The sequence below is a fragment of the Vicia villosa genome, linkage group LG4, assembly GCF_029867415.1.
Source record: "Vicia villosa cultivar HV-30 ecotype Madison, WI linkage group LG4, Vvil1.0, whole genome shotgun sequence".
NCBI lineage: Eukaryota > Viridiplantae > Streptophyta > Magnoliopsida > Fabales > Fabaceae > Vicia > Vicia villosa.
Genome location: NC_081183.1, coordinates 9,218,686 through 9,240,245, shown reverse-complemented (window position 1 = coordinate 9,240,245; position 21,560 = coordinate 9,218,686). Strand labels below are relative to the sequence as shown.

The 21,560-nt window shown below is 31.6% G+C and overlaps 1 protein-coding gene across 1 annotated transcript; it reads left to right on the top strand.

Annotated features, from left to right (window-relative positions):
• The first annotated feature begins 15,100 nt into the window (after window positions 1-15,100).
• LOC131594453 (glutamine synthetase root isozyme B) lies at window positions 15,101-18,508 on the top strand. The gene is made up of 12 exons (XM_058866592.1): window positions 15,101-15,268; window positions 15,543-15,582; window positions 15,707-15,810; window positions 15,928-15,976; window positions 16,119-16,225; window positions 16,742-16,829; window positions 16,937-17,065; window positions 17,203-17,277; window positions 17,403-17,456; window positions 17,586-17,623; window positions 17,757-17,916; window positions 18,081-18,508. Exons 1-12 carry the CDS (start codon window positions 15,195-15,197, stop codon window positions 18,231-18,233), a joined length of 1,071 nt encoding a protein of 356 aa, XP_058722575.1. The 5' UTR covers window positions 15,101-15,194; the 3' UTR covers window positions 18,234-18,508.
• The last annotated feature ends 3,052 nt before the right edge of the window (window positions 18,509-21,560 follow it).

The window sequence follows — 21,560 nt, the reverse complement described above, 5'->3', positions numbered from 1 at the left end:
AAAGCAAGATTGTGCTCTGGGTTTAAACAAGCGTTTGGCCCATCTGAAGTGTTTGGTTCGAAAGGAATTGTTGGGCCTTTACTGTTAGATCCAAATTGCTCAAACTGGTCTTCTCCAAAAATGTGGTCAAACATATGCAATTTCTAGAATCTCTTACCCTTCTCCCAAAAGATGAACTATCATATAAAATTTATCGAATTTCTGTCACTTCTCCAAAAACGTGGTCTATCATATGCAATTTATGGAATTTCTTTGCCTTCTCCATAAACGTTGAATATCATATGCAATTTCTGGAATTTCATTCCCTTCTCCAAAAACGTGGTTTATCATATGCTATTTCTGGAATTTCTTCTACTTCTCCAAAACGTGGACTATCATATGCAATTATTGAAATTTCTTTATCTTCTCCAAAAACTGGATTATCATATGTAATTTCTGGAATTTCTTTCTCTTCTCCAAAAACATGGACTATGATATGCAATTTCTGGAATTTCTTTCCTTTCTCAAAATATGTGTGCTATCATCTGAAATTTTTGGAATTTCTTTACCTTATCCAAAAACGTTGACTATCACAAGCAATTTTTGGATTTTTTGTGTCTTCTCCAAAAACGTAGACTATCATATGCAATTTCAGGAATTCCTTTCCCTTTTTAAAAATATGAACTATTATATGCAATTTATGAAATTTCTTTCCCTCATCCAAAAATGTGGTCTATCATATGCAATTTTTGGAATTTCTTAACATTCTTCTAAAACATGGATTATCATTTGCAGTTTATCAAAATTCTGTCACTTCTCGAAAAAACGTGGTGTATCTTATGCAATTTATGGAAATTATTTACCTTCTTCATAAGCGTGGACTATCATCTGCAATTTCGGCAATTTATTTCTCTTCTCCAAAAACGTGTACTATCATATGCAATTTAGAGATTTTTTCCCTTATCCAAAAACGTGATCTATCCTATCCAATTTAGGGAATTTTTTCCCTTCTCTATAAACATGGACTATCTTAAGCAATATCTGGATTTTTTCCCTTCTCCAAAAACATGGATTATCATATGAAATTTATAGAATTTATTTTCCTTGTCCAAAAACGTGGACTATCATAGGCAATTTCTAAAATCTCTTTCTCTTTTCTAGAAACCTGGACTATCATATTTAATTTCTAGAATTTCTTTCTCTCCTCCAAAATCATGGACTATCATATGCAATGCATGGAATTTCTTTCCCTTCTCCAAAAACGTGGTCTATCATATGTAATTTTTGGACTAAGAAAATAGTTTCCTATTTTAATATAAGATGCAGTCTATATTTGAGATTCTTACAAAATCATGGTGGCACCGCACGGCAGGAAAAAGCTACACTTATTAGCTTCTGAAAAAATACGGCATAAAAAGAGTGTGAACATGCGATAGTGGTAGGTTACTGGGTTATCAAAGAGATGCATAGATATCTTTCAACTTATAATTTTCTATTTAATTAACCATTTTTTTTCATTTCTATGATGTTTCTGTATCAAATTATAGAATTTTTTAAATTGGGAAGAATTAAATATAAAATTTTAAAATTTTAAATGATAATGATAAAAGTAATGCAAATCTCGACTTTGATTCAAATTTTAAGTTAATTTTTTTTGAGAAATTTTTTATAACGTTTTAAAAATGTCTGTAAAATAATTACTCAAAAATACATATCGGTTTAATAGCAGAGACTAAAACAACATGCATAATTATTTTGTGGAGACTAAAACATATATTTTTTTAATAGTGACAAAACAAAACTTATTATTTTTATAGGGACAAAAATAAATTTAATCCTATATATTATTAAGAAAAAAATTGTCAAATTATTAAATTTAGTAACCGACCCGTGTTGTAACTAAAAACAAGTCTTTCATGCAAACCCAAACTCAAATACCGACTCATTAATATATCCATTTGCTAAGAATATATATAATATTGCACCAATATTTACCAATTAAACATAAAATTCGTACGTATATAGAACCGTGCACCATTGGTTATCATGTGTCCCATTAATGATTATGCTAGAAGAAGACCACCACGTAACTTTGTTTCTAGTTAGTTGTCTCCACCTAGTTGCCCAACACATTCACTTTTCACATGCAAATATGTATTTCACAAAATTAAGGTTTTTATGTTGTTCATTTATAACATATTTTTGATAGCTATAACAAACATTAAGAGTGTGTTTGGATGGAGCATTTTAATGAGGGAAAGTAATGTTTTGAGGGAATTTAAAATAATTTGACCAAAATCCATTGTTTGGATACAAAAATGAAGAATTGTTAAAATGATGGAAATTTATGGAGTATTTCATCTAAGTTAAATTTAATCATTTTAAAATGACACCAAAAACTAAAGAATTTGAAATTCCTCTCATGTTCCATAGAATGTATTTGTTATTATTATTTCTTCAAATTTTACAAATTGGTCCTCATATTTTCCAAAATTATAAAATTGACCCCAAAAATTTTTAAAAAATTGCAAATTGGTCCTTAATAATTTTTAAAATTTACAATTTGGTCCTTCAAATTTTTAAAAATTGCAATTTGGTCCCTACTTTTCAATTTTTTTATTTGGTCCAAAAAATTTATATTTTATAAAAAAATACCCAAAAAATCTAACAATGAATCACCTTAATACTTCATCCAAACAAAATAATTTAAAATGAATGAATTTCAATTGAATCATTTAAATTGCTTTGAATTTTAAATTCCCTTAAAATTTCTAATTACCTCATCCAAACACACTCTAAGGAAATGGTAGTTTTAAGGAAATCGTGATAGTTATAAATATTTAGGTTTAAATATATCAAAGTAGTGAGTTTTTTATTTTCCTTGTCGTATCAATTTTTATTTTAAAATAATATTTGAATGGAAAATTCTTTTGGGGTTGTGTTGTCATTTGTCCAGCCATAATTTAATCTTTTAGATCATATTTTATGTCAAGTTGTCTTCTACATTTTTATTCTTTTCATGTTTTTCAGCCATTGAGTTTGGAGCTGGATGGAAACTGAAGAGAAAAAATAGAAGAGGATCCATTTTCTTCTTTTGGTATTCATAATTTATACATAATGTGAAACTTGGCTTCCCAAGTATGATGTGATTGGTGCCCAAGTGTCAAAACGTCATTGGATACCAATTACATTAAGGACAAATACAAAAAATAAATAACATTTAAATTTTTTTTAAAAAAAAGTTAAAAAAAAAAATCTACTAACTTAAAACGACAATTAATATATTGATACTATATTTTTAAAAATTGACATTAATCACATCTATTCTATAATTGTCATGATTTCTTAATAGTATTTCACACATGAACAAGAAAAATAGATATATAGATGTGGAAGACGATGGAGTGAGAATTAGTGATTTCCAATACGATAAAGAGAGATGGGCATTCAAAGTTAACACTCCAACACCTAAATAAAAGGGATGTGAAAGAAATGATAGTGAGTTATGGTGTGAACCACATATGATCAACGCGTAATCGACTTTAAATACACGGAGAGGTCAGAACTACTCCATGTTCCCTGGCGTTAGACGCGGTAAACCGTTATATTAAATCTAACGGTAGACGATCATCAGATGATAAGATTGATGTTTGCTTCTTAATAGAGGGTCGCCCTGATCATTAGCAACCTATTGAGTTCCTTGGATTGAGCTTCTTTCTATTAGGGTTTATCACTTGCCCGAAACAGTTTGCCCAAGGTTTTTTCCATTGTGGAGCAATGTGAAGACCTGCAATTACCGAGCCATCATTTGTCTTGGTCTTCTTGATGGACTCTTGGTTTGTAGAAGTGGGAAAGACATTTAAATGAAAGCAAACGACCTTGGGAAAATGCACATGAAATGTTAGTGTTGTCAGTGAAATATTCTGTTGTATTGCATTTGCATGTGGCAATAAGTCCTTAATTAGGGTAGGGAAGGGCGATGCCATTTTAATGCTCAAGTATACTCAAGTGTCTTTCTGATTTCGAGGTAAATCCATCTGTTGGTTTCGTCTGCCTACATTCCTTTTGTTCTGGGACGTAGAGCTACTCACATTTTTTGCTATTATATATTGGTTGTTTCTCCTTTCTAGTTACATTTATGCTTCTTTGTCCAAACGATCTATTTTTTTTTCAATTTTGACCCTCACTCCTTGAGCTTCGACAACATCTTATTTTCCCCATTTGTCTTTCATGTGAAGAAGAGCTTCTTCTTGACGTTGGCTAGGGTTTGATAAAGACAAATACAACATCAACAAAAGAAGAAAAAACTTAAAGACAACAATGACAACAAAAGAAGTAAAAGATGAAGATAATGATTAAACAATTGGAAAAGATCTTTAAAGATTAGGTTAAATATCTCGATCTTTAAAATATCATGATTCATCTCTTATATCACTTAAAAGCTCAGAAAATATCACTCAAATATAAGCTAACATTTTTTTAAGTAAAAGCATCAAAACCATTGAAGTAAGGCCTTTAAAAGTGTGAATTTTCAAAACAAAAAAAAATCAGCAATCGATTATTTGTTGTAGATTTTCAATGTTTTAACACAGAGGAATAAAGTAATCGCTTATGACAGTTGTGTATTTGATTATCCCCCTGAATAGATGCATCTTTTTCAAATTCCAGTGCATTAGAAAATATGTGTAATGGTTCATGGTTCATTTCCAAAGTGTTGTCTTATTTCACGGGGGTTCCTATGTACGTATAAATGTGGTTTTACAATAGAAAACAAATTAACAATGTGCACAACTAAAAAAATTAAAGTTACAAGAATCAACACATTATTTTCATGTGATACTCATTTTTCAAAATGTGTGAAACTTTGTGAACTTTCAAAAACTAGAACATGTTTCTAACATTAACACTTTTTGAGAAATTAAGTGATATAAAATTGAAATGTGAAATTGATAAGAATCGACCATCCGATTTTGAATTGGATTATTATATAGCCTACATTAGTTCTTCATTTCTCATCAAAGGTGAGTGTTATTTGTTTCAGCAAAATGTTTGGTGAAGATCATCATAATGTTTGGTGATTATAAAAAAATTTCTTTGAGTCGAGGTGATTCAAAGTCCCCCATAGTGTTTGGTGTTTATTGTAAAAAGAAATTATGTGGTTTCTTGGTTGAGAGACAGGTTTTCTTTTGAGTGTTTGATATGAGACTTGTAAAGAGCATTCGATCATAGTGGAAAATCCTCTAAGGAGATAGAGGGACTCGATGTACCATTAGGTTTGTCCAGAAAATGAAAGTGTTCACTAGGAAGTAATGTCGTAACTTCCTAGAGGCATTCACCAATGTCATTGTCACATTTTCTATCCTCTTGTAATATGTTTCTGGTCCGGCCAGTGCTTCATATAAGAAGTACATAGGGCTCTGGTTAGAGCCTGTTGCTCGAACGAGGATGAAGGGTTAGAGAGAAAAGAACCCAAATTTTTATCACTCCTAATAAGAAAGAAAATGACCTAGTTGAGGAGAAGGAAAACAAAACAACATTAAAGATCGAAAGAAAAATTTAAAGAGACTTACTAGTAGAAACTTGGTGAAGTTTGAAAATGGACTTTAAGTGAGAAGAAGTCAACATTGGAGAACAGGAACAAAACGAGAAAGAAAAAAAGAGAAAAAGAAACATATAATTCTTATATATATATATATATATATATATATATATATATATATATATATATATATATATATATATATATATATATATACATCCTCTTCATAAGAATTAGAAGACAAATGGGCAAAGATTCAATAGATGAAAATCAAAGGCCCTAAAGGTCGCACACCCACCAATGAAATGGTGACACGTAAACAAACAATTATACTATCAAATTCATAATGACAATTATGGTTTTCATGCAACAATTATACCATGTATATTAATAGGTTATCATCCTATGAATCATAAGACATGTGGTAGAAATTAAAACAATAAATCCCAAAGAATCTCATCACATACAAAAAAGTAAAAGAAATAATATCAAAAAATTAAGAATAACAAGACAAATTTGGAGAAATAAAATATTAATAAAAAGCTAAGTACATGAAGATTTATATAAGGCATAAGGTGCGACTCAAATCATGACACACCTTGAATACGTCAGACAAGACTTGGGTGGTTAGCGTTTCCTCATAGGCCGACAAATCTAATCAATAGTTCAATAAAGCCATTGGCCTATAACAAAGAAGGTTCAAAAAGACCTTTGAGCATCAAGTGTTGTCATATCAAGACCTAATATCAACGAACATCAAAGTTTGGGGACTGGTGTCTGAAGATGGAAAATCCTTAAGGCTTAAAAGCCTAAATTACAATAATAAAAGGAAAGTGGAGTCTTTCTTAAAGGTACACACTTTTCTAATATTAAAATACTTCTGATTTAGGGATGGCAATTTGGCTCATACCCTATGGGTACCTGTAAAAAATATTCATAACAGATAGGATAAAAACTCGCAAAATGGATACGAACACGGATAATTATCTATTAAAATAATTGAGTATGAATGTGGATACGGGTGCCTTACTACCCACTCCACCTCATACTCGCAGTACATATTTATATAATGTCATTTATATTATTATTATATAAAAATATACATTTATTAATTTTTTAAAAATATATCTCTATTAAACTATTACAGATTTTAATAAATGTGTTTATTTATTTTTTAACTCAACGATAACATCTATTTTTTTAATAGTATTAAAAAACTTAAATTATATAATATTTTATTATTAATTGGTCTACTTTTATTAGAAACAAGGATACACGGACACGGGTAGGAGTATGAATATTGGTGTCAAAATAAATTTAGGCTCGGATACGGAGATTATTTTCAACCACAAATATAAAGATGATTATTATAATACCCTGCACAAACTCTACTAATTATTATCCCTACTCTAACCTCAAATAATAATCCACTTCAACTTCAGAATATTTGTAGCTAATATTCCAAAACGTGGAACGGATCTCATATCTCAGTTCATCTCTTCATTGGTGAACATCTCAAATCTTCTCAAGATTAAAAATCAAAATCAATTCTCTACGTAATGTTTTTCCTGGCATTAAGTGCAACCAGATGGTCCCAAAATCTTGTCTGGTTTGGCATGCATAATGTATTGTCTACATTTGTCGGATAATGCGATCATTGCTGCTTGACTTACTTATAGTATGTTTCAAAAATAGTAGATAGTTTTGCAGATTTATTAATCATTTGCTCGACTAGTGCAATTTTTTCTTTATTATCTTACTTGTAAGTATCTGCATATCAAAGAAAATAATAGACAAGCTTAAAGGAGAATCAACCACTTTTATTAACAAGAATCAACTAAAATTACAGGGAATCAAAATCAACCAAAATTATATTGAACCAAAATCATAATATCAACTCCATCAACAAAAATTAACTAAAACTACAGTGAACAATAACCAATCAAAATTATATGGAACCAAAATCAGAATATGTTCACATTACATAATTCATCCAAAAAACACTAAAATGATCTAAAAAAGCAATAACAAATTGATTTCATAAATTAGATCATTTAAAATTTCATAACAAAATTTATTGTCAAATTTTTATAATTTTTTAAAACTTTTTAGACTTAATTGCAATTTTGATTTCTTAACAGCGGTAACCACTGTCCTTAAAAATTCGTTATTCCCAAACATGTTGAAGAATGAACTTGCAAGTTGCAACAAGAGACCAAACAAACACTAGTCTGGTTCAAATTTCTAAATCAAATCTTTGGTGCGAACCCAAACTCAAACACCGTTCATTAATATTCCATATGTTACTTATTAGGAATATAATATTGCACTGCATCCAAGAAGTACCAAATAAACACAAGATTCGTACGTATACAACTCTGCACCATTGGTTACCATGTGTTACCACGTAACTTTGTTTCTACTGTCTACTAGTTGCCTCCAACTATTACCCAACATATGCACTTTTCACATGCATGAAATAAAACTAAGGCTTTTATGTTGGCAATTTAAAACACTATTTGACAGTAGAATCGAATATCTCTGCACAAAATTAATCTTTCGTGATTTTTTGAATTTAGGAATTACAATAGTTAACACTGGTATGTGTTTAGAAGTGTATTTGAATTCAAACATTTGTAACAAACATTTAACAAAATGGTAAATGTAAGGAAAATATGATAGTTATAAATATTTTTAGTAAATGACATTATGGAATATCTTAAAAAGTTACATAAATTTTGTCAACGTAGTTGATTTTTTTCATAGATAGTAAATAACTTTATTTATATATTTTTAAAGCTGACTTAGATTTCACTAAACTATAATTGCCATTTTTTCCTTTGCCGATATACAAAATGAAAATAATACTTTTATTTTGAAATGATATTGCTGCCATCATTATCTTATACATACACTCACGAATCTAGAATTTCCGGGTAACGGTCCTCTAATCTCAAGGAGGAAATGTTATAGTAACTTTAGAAAAAATTTATAAGATATAAAAGAGTTTGTCGGAATAGTGTCGAACTCTAGTGAGTAGAAGAGTAGCTTTCTATTTCGACAAAGAATGTGTCGAAGACTTACACACTATAGCCGAAGTGTGTTCTAATACGTGGGTGTCGAAATGCTAGGGTTGTTAGTATTTTGAATTGGGTCTGTTTGTTATGTCCAATTGTTTAAGTTAACTTGTACCCTAAGTTGGCTTGTAATAGGTATTTGAGAAAAAACCCATTAGTTTAGTATGTTAGGTTTATTATAAAGAGCATACTAGTCTCTCAACTTGCATACTGCAAATCTTAATTTAGGGTGAGAGGGTTATTTGTTATTCTTGTAACACTTGTAATCTTGTTTCAAAGAGAAAGTAAAGAATATCAATTATAACAAATCCTTATTATTCTTCTTGTTTATCATCTTTGATTTTCATTGTGTTCCCTATTATACTCTGTTAGAGGCATCATTTTCACAACAAATTGGTGCAGTGAGAATGGAGAAGATGCCTTCAACAAAGTATGAGATTGAAAAGTTCATCGGAGTGAACGATTTTGGTTTGTGGCGCTTAAAGATGAAAGCCCTACTGATTCAGCAGGGTTGTTTGGAAGCGTTGAAGGGAGCGACGGCTATGGACGTTGCGCTAACGGAAAAAGAAAAGACAACCATGATAGAGAAAGCCCACAATGCAATTTTGTCGAGCCTTGGTGATAAGGTTCTTCGACATGTATCAAATGAGACAACGACATCAGGGTTATGGGTGAAACTTGAAAGTTTGTACATGACCAAATCGCTGGTAAATCGACTCTACCTGAAGCAAGCTTTGTTTTCATTCAAGATGATTGAAGACAACATGTTGGCTGGACAGTTGGATATGTTCAACAAGCTGATTCTTGATCTTGAAAATATTGATATGAAAATCGATGATGAAGATCAAGCGATGTTACTGCTGTGCACTTTGCCTTGATCACATGCTCACTTCAAAGAAACTCTCTTGTATGGAAGGGAGTCCATGACCTTTGAAGAAGTTCAAGCAGTCCTGTATTCTAAGGACTTGAACGAACGAAAGGAGCATAAACCTTCGATTGTTGGTGAAGGCTTGACCGTTAAGGGAAAATTCTGGCGAAATGATGGTAAGTTCGACAAGAAGAGAGGTAAAAATCAGCAAAAGTCTTATAGTAGCGAAGCATTTGGTATTCGATGATATCATTATAAGAAAGAGGGTCACACAAAAATGGTGTGTCCTGAACGCGTGAATGATCATAGAGGTAAGGATAATGGCAACGCATCCATTGTTCAAGATGATTTCGACTCATCTGATGTTCTTGTGGTTTCGAGTAGTGACTCTAGTAAGGAGTGGTTCTTAAGTAATGTCCCGCATGAGGAGACAATAAGTCCTTCAAGCAAGATTTTAGTTATCCTGGAGAATGTAAGTCGCTTAGGCGTAATTGTATATAGTCTGGATGATAAGACTATAAGTCCCTCAGGCAGGCGTCTGACCTTTCGGGAGAGACTTCCACCGAGCCCTCAAGCAAGACTTGCGATCAAGTCTCTCGGGATGGATGTATGTCGTGCCTCTTAGGCATGATTCTTGAGTTTAGTCTTGCTCGAGGAGACGCTAAGTCCCTCAGACGAGAGTTTAGTTAGCTTAGAGAATCTAAGTCCCTCAGGAAAAATTATATAGCCTGACTGATGAAACTACAAGTCCCTCAAATTAGGCGTCTTACCTTTTGAGCAAGACTTACATCGATCCCTCAAGTAAGAACTGCGATAAAGTCTATCAGGTTAGATGTGTGTCGTGTCTCATAGGTGTGATTATTAAGTCTGGTCCTACCCGAGCAGACATTAAGTCCTTTAGGCGAGAGTTTAGTTAGCATGGAGAATCTAAGTCCTTTAGGAAGAATTGTATATAGCCTGACTAATGATACTATAAGTCCTTCAAGTGAGGCGTCTGGCCTTTTGGGAGGGACTTCCAGCGAGCCCTTAGGAAAGACTTGCAATTAAGTCTATTGGGCTAGATGTTTGTTGTGCATCTTAGGTGTGATTCTTGAGTTCGGTCCCGCCCAGAGAGACACTAAGTCCCTCAAGAGAGGAGCTGGATAGCTTATTCATATTGCCTTATATGGAAGCAAGGATCTTCATCATGAAGCCTAGCATAGAGATATTTTCCTTGAGGGGAGACAAGGACATTTTTCGTGAAGTCCAACATATAAAGTATTGTCTCAAGGGTCAGAAAGGATCTCTGCCATGATGCCTAGCATAAGAAATGTTGCCTTGAGGGTCGGGTAAGATATATGTCATGAAGTCCATAATAGGAATGTTACCTTGAGGTGGGGTAAGGATCTTCGCCATAAAGTCAAATATAAAAAATATTTTCTTGAGGGTCGACAAGGATCTTCACCATGAAGTTTACCATATAAAATAGTTATAAAAAACATCCTTATGGAAAATAAATCACTCAATAATTATTCATAGGTACATATACATGATGTTTATTAAAGAAATTAAATATAAATAATTTAACTACAATAATATCTAAGATGGATAACATTCCAGGTTATGGGGAATAGCATTTTTTCAATTCTTGTAACTTTTATGCTCCATGAGGAGGCTTCTAAAATATGTGGTACAGTCCCTCCCATTTAGGTTATAGTTTTCCTAATATACGGCTAGAACCACTTCTTTCAAAACCAGGTCGCCTTTTTGAATTTCTCTTGGCTTAATTCTAAACTTTTATCTTCTAATGGCCCTGTGTTTGGTAGCAAATTCTCAGACGTAGATGATTTCTCTCAATTCATCGATTAGGTCTGCCACACACTTCAAACCTATATTATTCACATCTTCATTGAATTGAGATCGTCGCCACAAGGGCGTGTCAATCTCTACAGGTAGCACGGCGTCCACCCCATAAACATTGGATAATGGAGTTTCCTTAGAGGTGGAATACGGAGTGGTGCGGTATGACCATAATATCTCAGGGTATAGTTGCGTCCATTGAATTAAGATTGCGATTCAAATCACATTTAAAAAGTTCCTTTGGTTGCTCATTACGAATAATGCATGACCAGTGATAGAATGATTACCTCTTGTTGCGATTAGCACCTTTGATGCAAAATCAGAGGAATGATCACGAGTTTTGAATGAAGAACAACGCCTCTACTTAGTACGCACGAACACAGTGCCTTCAATCTCAGTGCTAGTTGCTAGGAACAAATGCTTTAAATGAGAGATAGAGAGAGATAGATAGAGATGAACAGGGAGATTACAACTAGGATTTCATAAACCGAATTTAATTAAGTTTGAAAGCTCTTGCACAAGGATTCTATTTATAGAACCACTTGTGTACAAGGTAAAAAACTCACTTAAGCACACCATACCTTATAGTGTATCGTATTTCACTTAAGCATACAATACCTTGCGATGTTTTGTAATTCTCTTAAGTACAACATATCTTACAGAGTTCCTTTTTTATTCTATCTCTTTGTACTTATGTGTGTGAACCTATAGGTTCTCGTGATGTTGGAAATTATATTAAATCAAACATTTAATATGATAAATAGTAAGCGATATCTAGAAACACAACACTGCTACCCAAGTCATGAAAATTTCTTGTGATATGACAAAACCTTTAAGTGATAATACTTGTGTGTACAATTACCTTTTTTCCCTTATATCTATATTGAACACAAGACATAGACCGTGTCACCCTTTTCCAATTCAATATTGGGCCCTTAGATATTTATCCTATTATGCAAAATTGGCAAATCCCATCTAGCTCACTCATGTTCTTCAACATGCTTTGTGAAGTCCATCAACTGTTTTTATGGTAATCTGATTATAGATATTGTTTGATCATCAATAAAGTCCTCAACTCGACATATATGGTTCATAGAGGTTTCGAGTCAAAGAGTGGTATACACCAATATCACTATGAGAATAACTTATGGCACTTTCTATAACATTCTATGTAGTATTCTCACAGTGAGTAAATCAAGTATAAATATTACTCTTAATATTCATACATATGTTAAGACTTAATGTTATTTCGCTTCACAATAAAGCTCGATTACGAATATTTTAAGAATAGTGTCCTTATGTTTAATGGGTACAGATTTTTAGGGCAGACGACGTTCAAATCGGTGAAATCTACGCACTTGTGCCATTTATTGTTAGCCTTCCGTACTAGAACCACATTGGCCAGCCAGGTGGGATATTTTATTTTTGTGATGAATTACACGTTAGATAGTTTCCCCACCTTTTCATCAATGACGACCCTCTTTTCCTCGCCAACTTTCTGCTTCCTCCATGCCACTGGTTTGGCGGAAGGTTGGATGGCGAGGCAATGGCTCGCCATTTTGGTGTCTATGCCTATCATGTCAGAGGGAGCCCAGGCAAACGAGTCAACATTCTTAATGAGTTGGTTGACTAGTTCTCGTTCCCCCTCCGTGGACAACAAAGTACATATCTTTGTCACCTTATGAGCGTCACCTTATTTCCGCTCTGCGTATGGTTTGAGGTCCTAACACTCGAAGTGAGTATTTGGAACTTTAAAAGGAGGGAAATCAACTAGGGCAAGCTCATCTCTATTTGTCTCCAGATTACTTTGATAGCACTCTCGAGCTGTTTGTTGGTTTCATCAGATTGTATCGACTCGCCCATCAGGGAGCGAGTATTTTAAGGTTAGGTATAGGGTTGACATGACTACTCCCAGGGCGTTCATACTCGATCGCCCCCAAAATGATATTATATGGTGATATGGCATCCACAATGAGGTACTTGATGTTAATCACCTTGATGTCTCTTCCCTCTCCACATGTGGTTTCCAAGGTTATATTGCCAATTATTTGTACCTGTTTGCCCGATAACCACTTCAAAGAACCACTGAACATTTTTATGTCGTTCAGTTCGAGTTTGAGTTTCTGGAAGGCATATAAAACAAGACGTCAACAGAGTTGCTAGGATCTATCAAAACATGTTGATATCCCAATTGTCATGTTGTATAGTGATGACCAAGGAATCATCGTCGTGAGGGTTGATGTTAAGGGCATCCTCCTCAGAGAAGATGATCTTAACCCTAATTTCCCTTGAGAGCTTCTGGGGAAGCCAGGGGATATTACATTTTCTAATAACACCCACCTTGCGTATTTCCCTCAGAAGGATCTAGAATTACCTCCACCGACGAAACCTCCAACAATGTTGTTTGTATTGTAGGTTGGGGTTATGTTGACCATCCTCAAAAGGAATATGAAGAGAGTTAAAATAGGAGTGTGGCTCATGTTAATTTTACCGAGACCCCACGGTGGAAACCATAATACTGGTCCAAAGGTACAGGTGTATGTTCCTCCTACAAGAGCAGATAAACTCAGAGGCCTTAGTAGGTTTATAACGTTGTATAGTGGTTAGGGCTTGCCCACCACGACAAGAAGCCCTGTATGATAGTGTTTTTATGGTGGTTTTAGGAGTCATGCTCACGTGAGGTGAGAGACTGTATGGATAGTTAATGTGCTTAGGTATAAGCTTGTGAGGAGTGTGATCATATGCGTGTTGATCTTGCTAAGCGTTATGCTTTAGGGTGTAATGATATGTATTTTTTTCCTGCAAGGGAGATGTATTTATATAGGCCTTTTGAAGCCTAGGTTTCTCTTTGCAAGGGTTACCACCGACTTAGCCAATAGTAGATTGTTGAATTTATATTTCTAAAGAGGTTATTGGTTAGTTAATGATCATGACTTTTCTCTACTCCCAAAACGCCTTATCCAACGTTTTCCACGATGGGGTGATAAGAACACTTTAGGGTGAGGCAATACCCCATCTTGTAAAGTTTGTTATCATCGCCTCTCTTTAGACGTCCTCTAGTCATTGCCATATGAGAATCCTACAAATATAACATTACATGATTCTTTTAAAATATTTTATAAATAAAAAATATAAATTAGAAAATGACCATTTGATCAACATTCAATACTTAAAGAGTGAAATGAGAATAAAATTGTTTAAACTTAATATAAAAGACAAATTTAAAAAATCAAAATTGTAATTAATTTTTTTATTAAATACATGAATACAAATTAAATATATAATAATCTTTAATTTGAAATTTTATTTTATATAATGGGAGAATTAAATAAATAAAACTAACTATAATTCTTATTTTTTACCAAAAACACAAAATATTAGTTAAATGAACTATCCTACCAACCACATATTAATTAAATAATTATATTAAAAAAAACACTTCCTTTTTACTCATCCTATCGTACATTGCTTCTCACCAAAATTTCCTTTTCTATAAAACAGAATCATATCTACACCACAAATTATTCTCATCACATTCATCAAGAAATTCAAAGTTATCATGTTTGCTCCTTTTCTTTTAGTAAAAGCCTTAATGATAATCTATTATATTTCATTTATTTTTAGAAAAAATAAATAAACAATAATTTTATTCCAATTTCCAATATTCAATTCATCTAGTAGATAAAAAGATTCTCCAAGAACATAAAAGATAAAAGCCACTAAAAAAATAATTTAATTTTCACACTACTCATTTATTTTTTCTTCATATCACTCATTATAAATAGGTTCATATCTCACACTTTCTTATAACAAAAAGCCAAAGATTCCTCTGTAGCTATCTTTCATCAAAACTGTGTTCTTCTTCTTTCTTCCTTCAAAGCTTTTCATTATCATGTCTTCACTTTCAGATCTCATCAATTTTAACCTTTCAGATTCCACAGAAAAAATCATTGCTGAATACATATGGTGAGTTTTTAAGGTTTTTCATTTCTTCTCAAAACAGAGGATGCTCTGTTTTTTTGTCTGAAACAGAGTACTCTGTTTTTTGTGTTCTGTTTTTTTTTTATGTAATATGAATTTTTTTGATAAAGATTAACTCAAAAAATTAAAATAAGTGTAACCTTTTTTTAGATATATTATTCATTCAGATTCTAGTATATTTTTGAATTATAAAGTTTGATTCTTTTAGAACTATATGGTTTGAATTAAAAATCAATTTTTTTTATGTAATTGTGAACAGGATTGGTGGATCTGGCATAGACATTAGAAGCAAAGCCAGGGTATTTTTTTTTGTCAATTAATCACTTATTATTAATCGCTTATTAATAATCATTATATTAAACTTTATTATACTTATTATACTAATTTTTAAATTTTTTTTTTTATTTGATTTTGAATATATAGACTCTACCTGGACCAGTGACTGACCCTGCAAAACTTCCCAAGTGGAACTATGATGGGTCTAGCACAGATCAAGCACCTGGGAAAGATAGTGAAGTTATTTTATAGTATGATTAAATTAAATTCACTTATTAATTAATCACTTTTTTTAAATAAGTGATTTTTCCAAGAAACTTATGAGGGTTTCTTTGCTTTTTGTATTTTGTGTTTATTTGATGAAAAAGTCCACAAGCTATTTTCAAGGACCCATTCAGGAGAGGGAATAATATTCTTGTAAGTTGTTCATTTTTTTTTTGTGTGAAATTATTGGGTTATGAATTTTATAAATTGATGAAGAAAATGTTTCACAGTTTGTGAAAATTTATTTATTTAATTTTTTGTATAAAAGTATTAACTTTGTGGAAAAATTATTTAGGTGATTTGTGATGTTTACACCCCAGCTGGAGAACCATTACCAACTAACAAGAGATACAATGCTGCCAAAATTTTCAGTCACCCTGATGTTGCTGCTGAAGTACCATGGTATGTCTCGCATTTACGCTGTTAAGATATTATTAACCGTTTGATCTTAATCGCACAATTTAAAAAAATAAATTTAATTTTTTCAAACTTATTAAGATCGAAATACCAAGTATAAACTATATTTGAATGCATGAATGTGTGAATGCAGATTTTTTATAGTTGCCTTTTAATGTTACTATAGGGAATTTGAATTATCAGTGATTACACTAAATTATATATAAATTTTCATTAATTATTTTACTTAGACTCACCATTATTTGACTTTTTAAGTTTTCATTAAATGTAGTATTTAACATATATTTATTTGATATTTCAAAATTTCATTAAATATTATTCAAGATATATTTATTTGACTTTTCAAATTTTCATGAAATACTTTTGGCTGGATTCATTGTTTCAGATATTTATTATAATCACATAAATTTTAATGCAATTTTAAAGTTTTTTCTTCTTATAATAATGACAAATCAAGTATTATATTTAATGAGAGTTAATATTTATTGATTAAATGAACAGGTATGGTATTGAGCAAGAGTACACTTTATTACAGAAAGATATCAATTGGCCTCTAGGTTGGCCTATTGGTGGCTACCCAGGACAACAGGTATAAAAATTTTTTTTCTTTCTATTTTTCTATATTGTTTATTTTTCTATTTTTTTCTCTTATTCAAGCTTATTTTCTGTTATAATTAATCATTTGTATATTTACAGGGTCCATATTACTGTGGAATTGGTGCTGATAAAGCTTATGGACGTGACATTGTTGATGCACATTACAAAGCATGTCTTTTTGCTGGCATCAACATTAGTGGAATCAATGGAGAGGTTATGCCTGGTCAGGTAAGCCCAATTTGATTTGTTATGCATGCTCGTATAATATAATATCGGCCGATAATTTATTTTTTCGTGTGTTTTAGTACTATATTTTTGTTTGTATATAATTTAAAAAAATTTAATTAATTATATAATCTTTTTAGTGGGAATTTCAAGTTGGCCCTTCTGTTGGTATCTCTGCTGGAGATGAAATATGGGCTGCTCGTTACATTCTAGAGGTAATTTAATTTATATTTTTTATTGATTTATTTTCTATTTTGAAAGGTTATATATGATTAATATAATTTGTTTATGTCTATATAAATTATAAATATTGATGAAATTTTTATATTTTATATTACAGAGGATTACAGAGATTGCTGGAGTTGTTGTTTCATTTGACCCAAAGCCTATTCCGGTTAGAATATATATATTATTATTTATTCAAATATTTTTTAAAATTTTTTCTTAGTCCAAAAGTTGAAAAAGAAAGAATAATTTATTTCTCCATGTTGACCTTTTTATTTTTTTGCATTGATGTTATTAGGGAGATTGGAATGGAGCTGGGGCTCATGCAAACTTCAGGTATAATATTATACTTTAAAACACAAACTTTATATCTAAACTCGAAAAATCGTACTATTTTTCGAGTTAATTCACGATTTTAACAAATTTAACCTAATTAGTCGTTTACTCATACTCGCTATGTCGATTTTAGCACCAAATCAATGAGAGAAGATGGAGGCTATGAGGTCATCAAGAAGGCCATTGAAAAGCTTGGATTAAGGCACAAGGAACATATTGCAGCATATGGAGAAGGAAATGAGAGACGTCTCACCGGAAAACACGAAACCGCCGATATCAACACCTTCTCTTGGGTAAGTCGAAATAAAAAACCCTAACTAAAAAACCTATACGCGCACTATGTTTTTAGTAGTCAATTTCGTAAATAAATTTCTATATCTAAAAAAAATTCTTAAAATTTTTGTACCCTAATAATTTAATGTGCAATATCTAACTTGAAGATTTTGTTTTGGTGTAGGGTGTGGCAAACCGTGGAAGTTCAATTAGGGTTGGAAGAGACACAGAAAAAGAAGGGAAAGGTTACTTTGAGGATAGAAGGCCAGCTTCCAACATGGACCCCTATGTGGTCACTTCCATGATTGCTGAAACCACCATTCTATGGAAGCCATGATTTTCCAACAACCACTTGTCTTTGGATTTACACCACGACATTTAATGAGTCCAATGCCCATTTATATATTAATCTAGTTTATATCTAATATTAATGTTATAATAAAAATAATAATAATAAATATCTACTATTATGGAAAAGTGTTGCTTCATTAGAAGTAATTTTCAAGTGATCTTTAAGTTTAAGCTAAGAGTATTTGGTCCATGTATTTGGACATGGATTACAATAATTTTATCATTAATAACATGTGGTGCTTCTTGAGTTCTCTATTTGAATTTATGGATCAATAATGCAATGTTTGTTGTTTTGTACTCTATGTGTTGTTCTTTTAGGGAAAGCTGGACCATTTAAATGTTTTTCAATTTATGGTATAGAATTAAAAGATAACAAAGATTCTCTATTAGGAAATGATTCTTTTTTGGGTTAAGACAAAACATTTGGAAGTACTCGAGTTAAAATGATGATTGTAATATTTGTTTTAGATTTTATTTAGATTTCATATTAAAGTTTGAAATTTGAATTTTAAAACATAGAAGTGAAAGCACCAAATTAAAGTTTGAAATTTGAATTCTAAAAGAAAGAAGTTACATCACCAACTAGTTTAATGTTTTAAGATTATAAGAGGGATACTACATCTTCATCAAAAATATTAAATTATTTACATTGTAAATTAAAGTTTGAAATTTCAATTTTTAATACATAGAAGTGTGAAACACCAACGAGTTTAATGTTTTAAGATTATAAGAGGGATACTACGTCTTCATCAAAAATATTGAATATTAAATACGTTGAGAAACAAATGTGAGTTGAAAGTTTTATAATATTTTAAAAAGTGGAGATTTAATATCTTTTAAATGTGAGAATCTATATACTTAGGGCCTGTTTGGTGCGCAGGATATGATAGAGACATGATAGGATATCAAGCAGGATAATGATAGGATATGATACAGACATGATAAAACTTATCATATCATTGTTTGGTTCACACATGATACCAGAAAGTGTATATATATATATATATATATATATATATATATATATATATATATATATATAAAGTATGTAAATGACAAAATTATCCTTGTAAGAACATATATTTAATTTGATAAAAAAACAAAATTAGTATTCATATTTTTTAAATTTTAATAATTATTTTATTTTTAAATGTTCTAATTTTTTTTATTAAATTAATTTTTAATATTTTTAATTTAATATCAAATTAATTTTTATTTATATTTTGTCATACTTAATTTTTTATTTTAAATTATATTTTATAGGGGTAAATTAGTAAATCATTTTCTTATCCTATCCTGCCGGATTCTAACCCAGCTCATATTCAGGATAACAATTTGAACTAGTGAGACATGATAGGATAAGTTTCAGGATTAATTTATCATATCCTGTTGTGTCAGCAAACACTGGATTGAGATAGGATATGATACAGATATTTTATCCTGTCTCTTATCTTGCGCACCAAACGGGCCCTTAATGTTTTAAGATTTTGAATAAATATATGGTGTTTTTCTCACTCGTGTGTTACCCTTTGATTCAATAAAGATGCTTCCCCTTTCTCATGACCCATTAGTGGTATTAGAGACAATGGTCCGAGTTAAGGGACTATATCCTTGTATCAAAAGTCTTTTTGACTTGGTGGTGGTTTGGTAGTGTGTCTTGTTGAAGTGCTTGTGACGTACGTGGTAAAGGTGTTAAAGACACTACAAGTGTATATGAATAAAGAGCTTTTGCTTAAGGGAGAACACAGTGAATAAACTCACACTTGAGAGAAAAACATTTGAGATACAAGTCTGGAATTGAAGTCACACATTGCTTGAAAACATAAACCTTTTATAAGTGAGATGACTCATATACCAATTTTTTTAAAGATTTTAAACGAATATGGGGTGTGTCTCTCTCACTTATTTAGTGAACCTTTGACCCATTACAGATGCTTGCCCCTTCTCGAGATTCATTAAGATGTATATTTCTTTTAAATCTATCATTCTAGTTATTCACGTGTGAGGCGAGGTTTAACTACTAATGCTTAAACTAAATAATCTTTCAACAAATGTGAGTTATCACTTTTTATTATAGGATCTAACTTTTATTTTTTTACTAAATCAAACTAGTGATATTATTGATGGGAGAGTTTGGAAAAGTCTAGAACAACAACAAAATTAATCATCATAAGAAAGGAAAATGCCACATTTATACAACAATAAAATTAAGTTTTTTAAATGGAAAAATAGTGTAATAATAAGAAGGTGAAAACTATTAAATAATCTTAAAGCGTAAGAGGGTTACCAGGGACCCAAATAAAAGGAACCAAGAGAAAACAAAAATTATATACCTGAATCTACCTTCACAACCAAGGCAAATATTTGACCTGCTATTGGTTAAGGTAGAGGATATGGTTCTTAAGTCAATCAAAGTACATGCATGAGTTCACCTATAATATGTTTAAAAATCAATTCTAGGCAAAAAGTACTATTTCATCCACATTTTCACGATTCTTGTAACACCATTAAAGATGACATCATTACAGACTTTACAAATAGTCTAGATTGCAATGTGTCAGATCATAACAAAATCCCTCATAGACTTGATACTACCGCCTAAATAAAGGAAAGACTAAAAAGATACTATGGTCATTAGAAAGAATCACATGCCAACCCAACCACTAGAAGATCCTATAAAATACATACAAAACTAACTCACACATGACAAAGAGATGGAACATCGACTTAATCAAATCTACGTAGAAAGGATAAGGTATTTCCCAGGGATCAGTAATCACCCCTATTTTATACATGTTCTCTCTATAATTAAGTATATCATGCCAAAACTGTTAGGAGAATAGCTACACTTTGGAAGGAGTCAATCTCTCCTAGATAAAGGAGAAATTAAAATTCTCAATGGTAAAAGACAGGAAAGAACCAACAAACTAAATATGATAGGTAGAGGCTACTGAGAAATAATCTTTAGTGCATACTTCCAAATCCATTTATCTCTCTCTCTCTCTCTCTCTCTCTCTCTCTCTCTCTCTCTCTCTCTCTCTCTCTCTCTCTCTAATGAGAGAGACAATAACATCTCACAACATAGAGAGGAGATTTTCACACAAAAGTAACTCTCTAAGAAAGAACGATATTATCTACTTGAGATTCCTGGCCAGGTCCTAATTCTCCACCTTATTAATCTCTCCCATTATCCCATTTGATTGAATAAAGTTAGAAAACATATATGAGAAGTTGAACTTTAATGGTATGAATCCTAATAAAGGATCATTCCAAAAGAAAGTTTGAAGACCTGACCCTACTCTCCTAAATAGAC

Bases quoted from the DNA above. Each gene is read 5' to 3' on its own strand.
- LOC131594453 (XM_058866592.1), top strand. From the start codon at position 15,195: ATGTCTTCACTTTCAGATCTCATCAATTTTAACCTTTCAGATTCCACA. The intron at 15,269-15,542 runs GTGAGTTTTTAA...AATTGTGAACAG, and splicing joins ATCATTGCTGAATACATATG to GATTGGTGGATCTGGCATAG. The intron at 15,583-15,706 runs GTATTTTTTTTT...TTGAATATATAG, and splicing joins ACATTAGAAGCAAAGCCAGG to ACTCTACCTGGACCAGTGAC.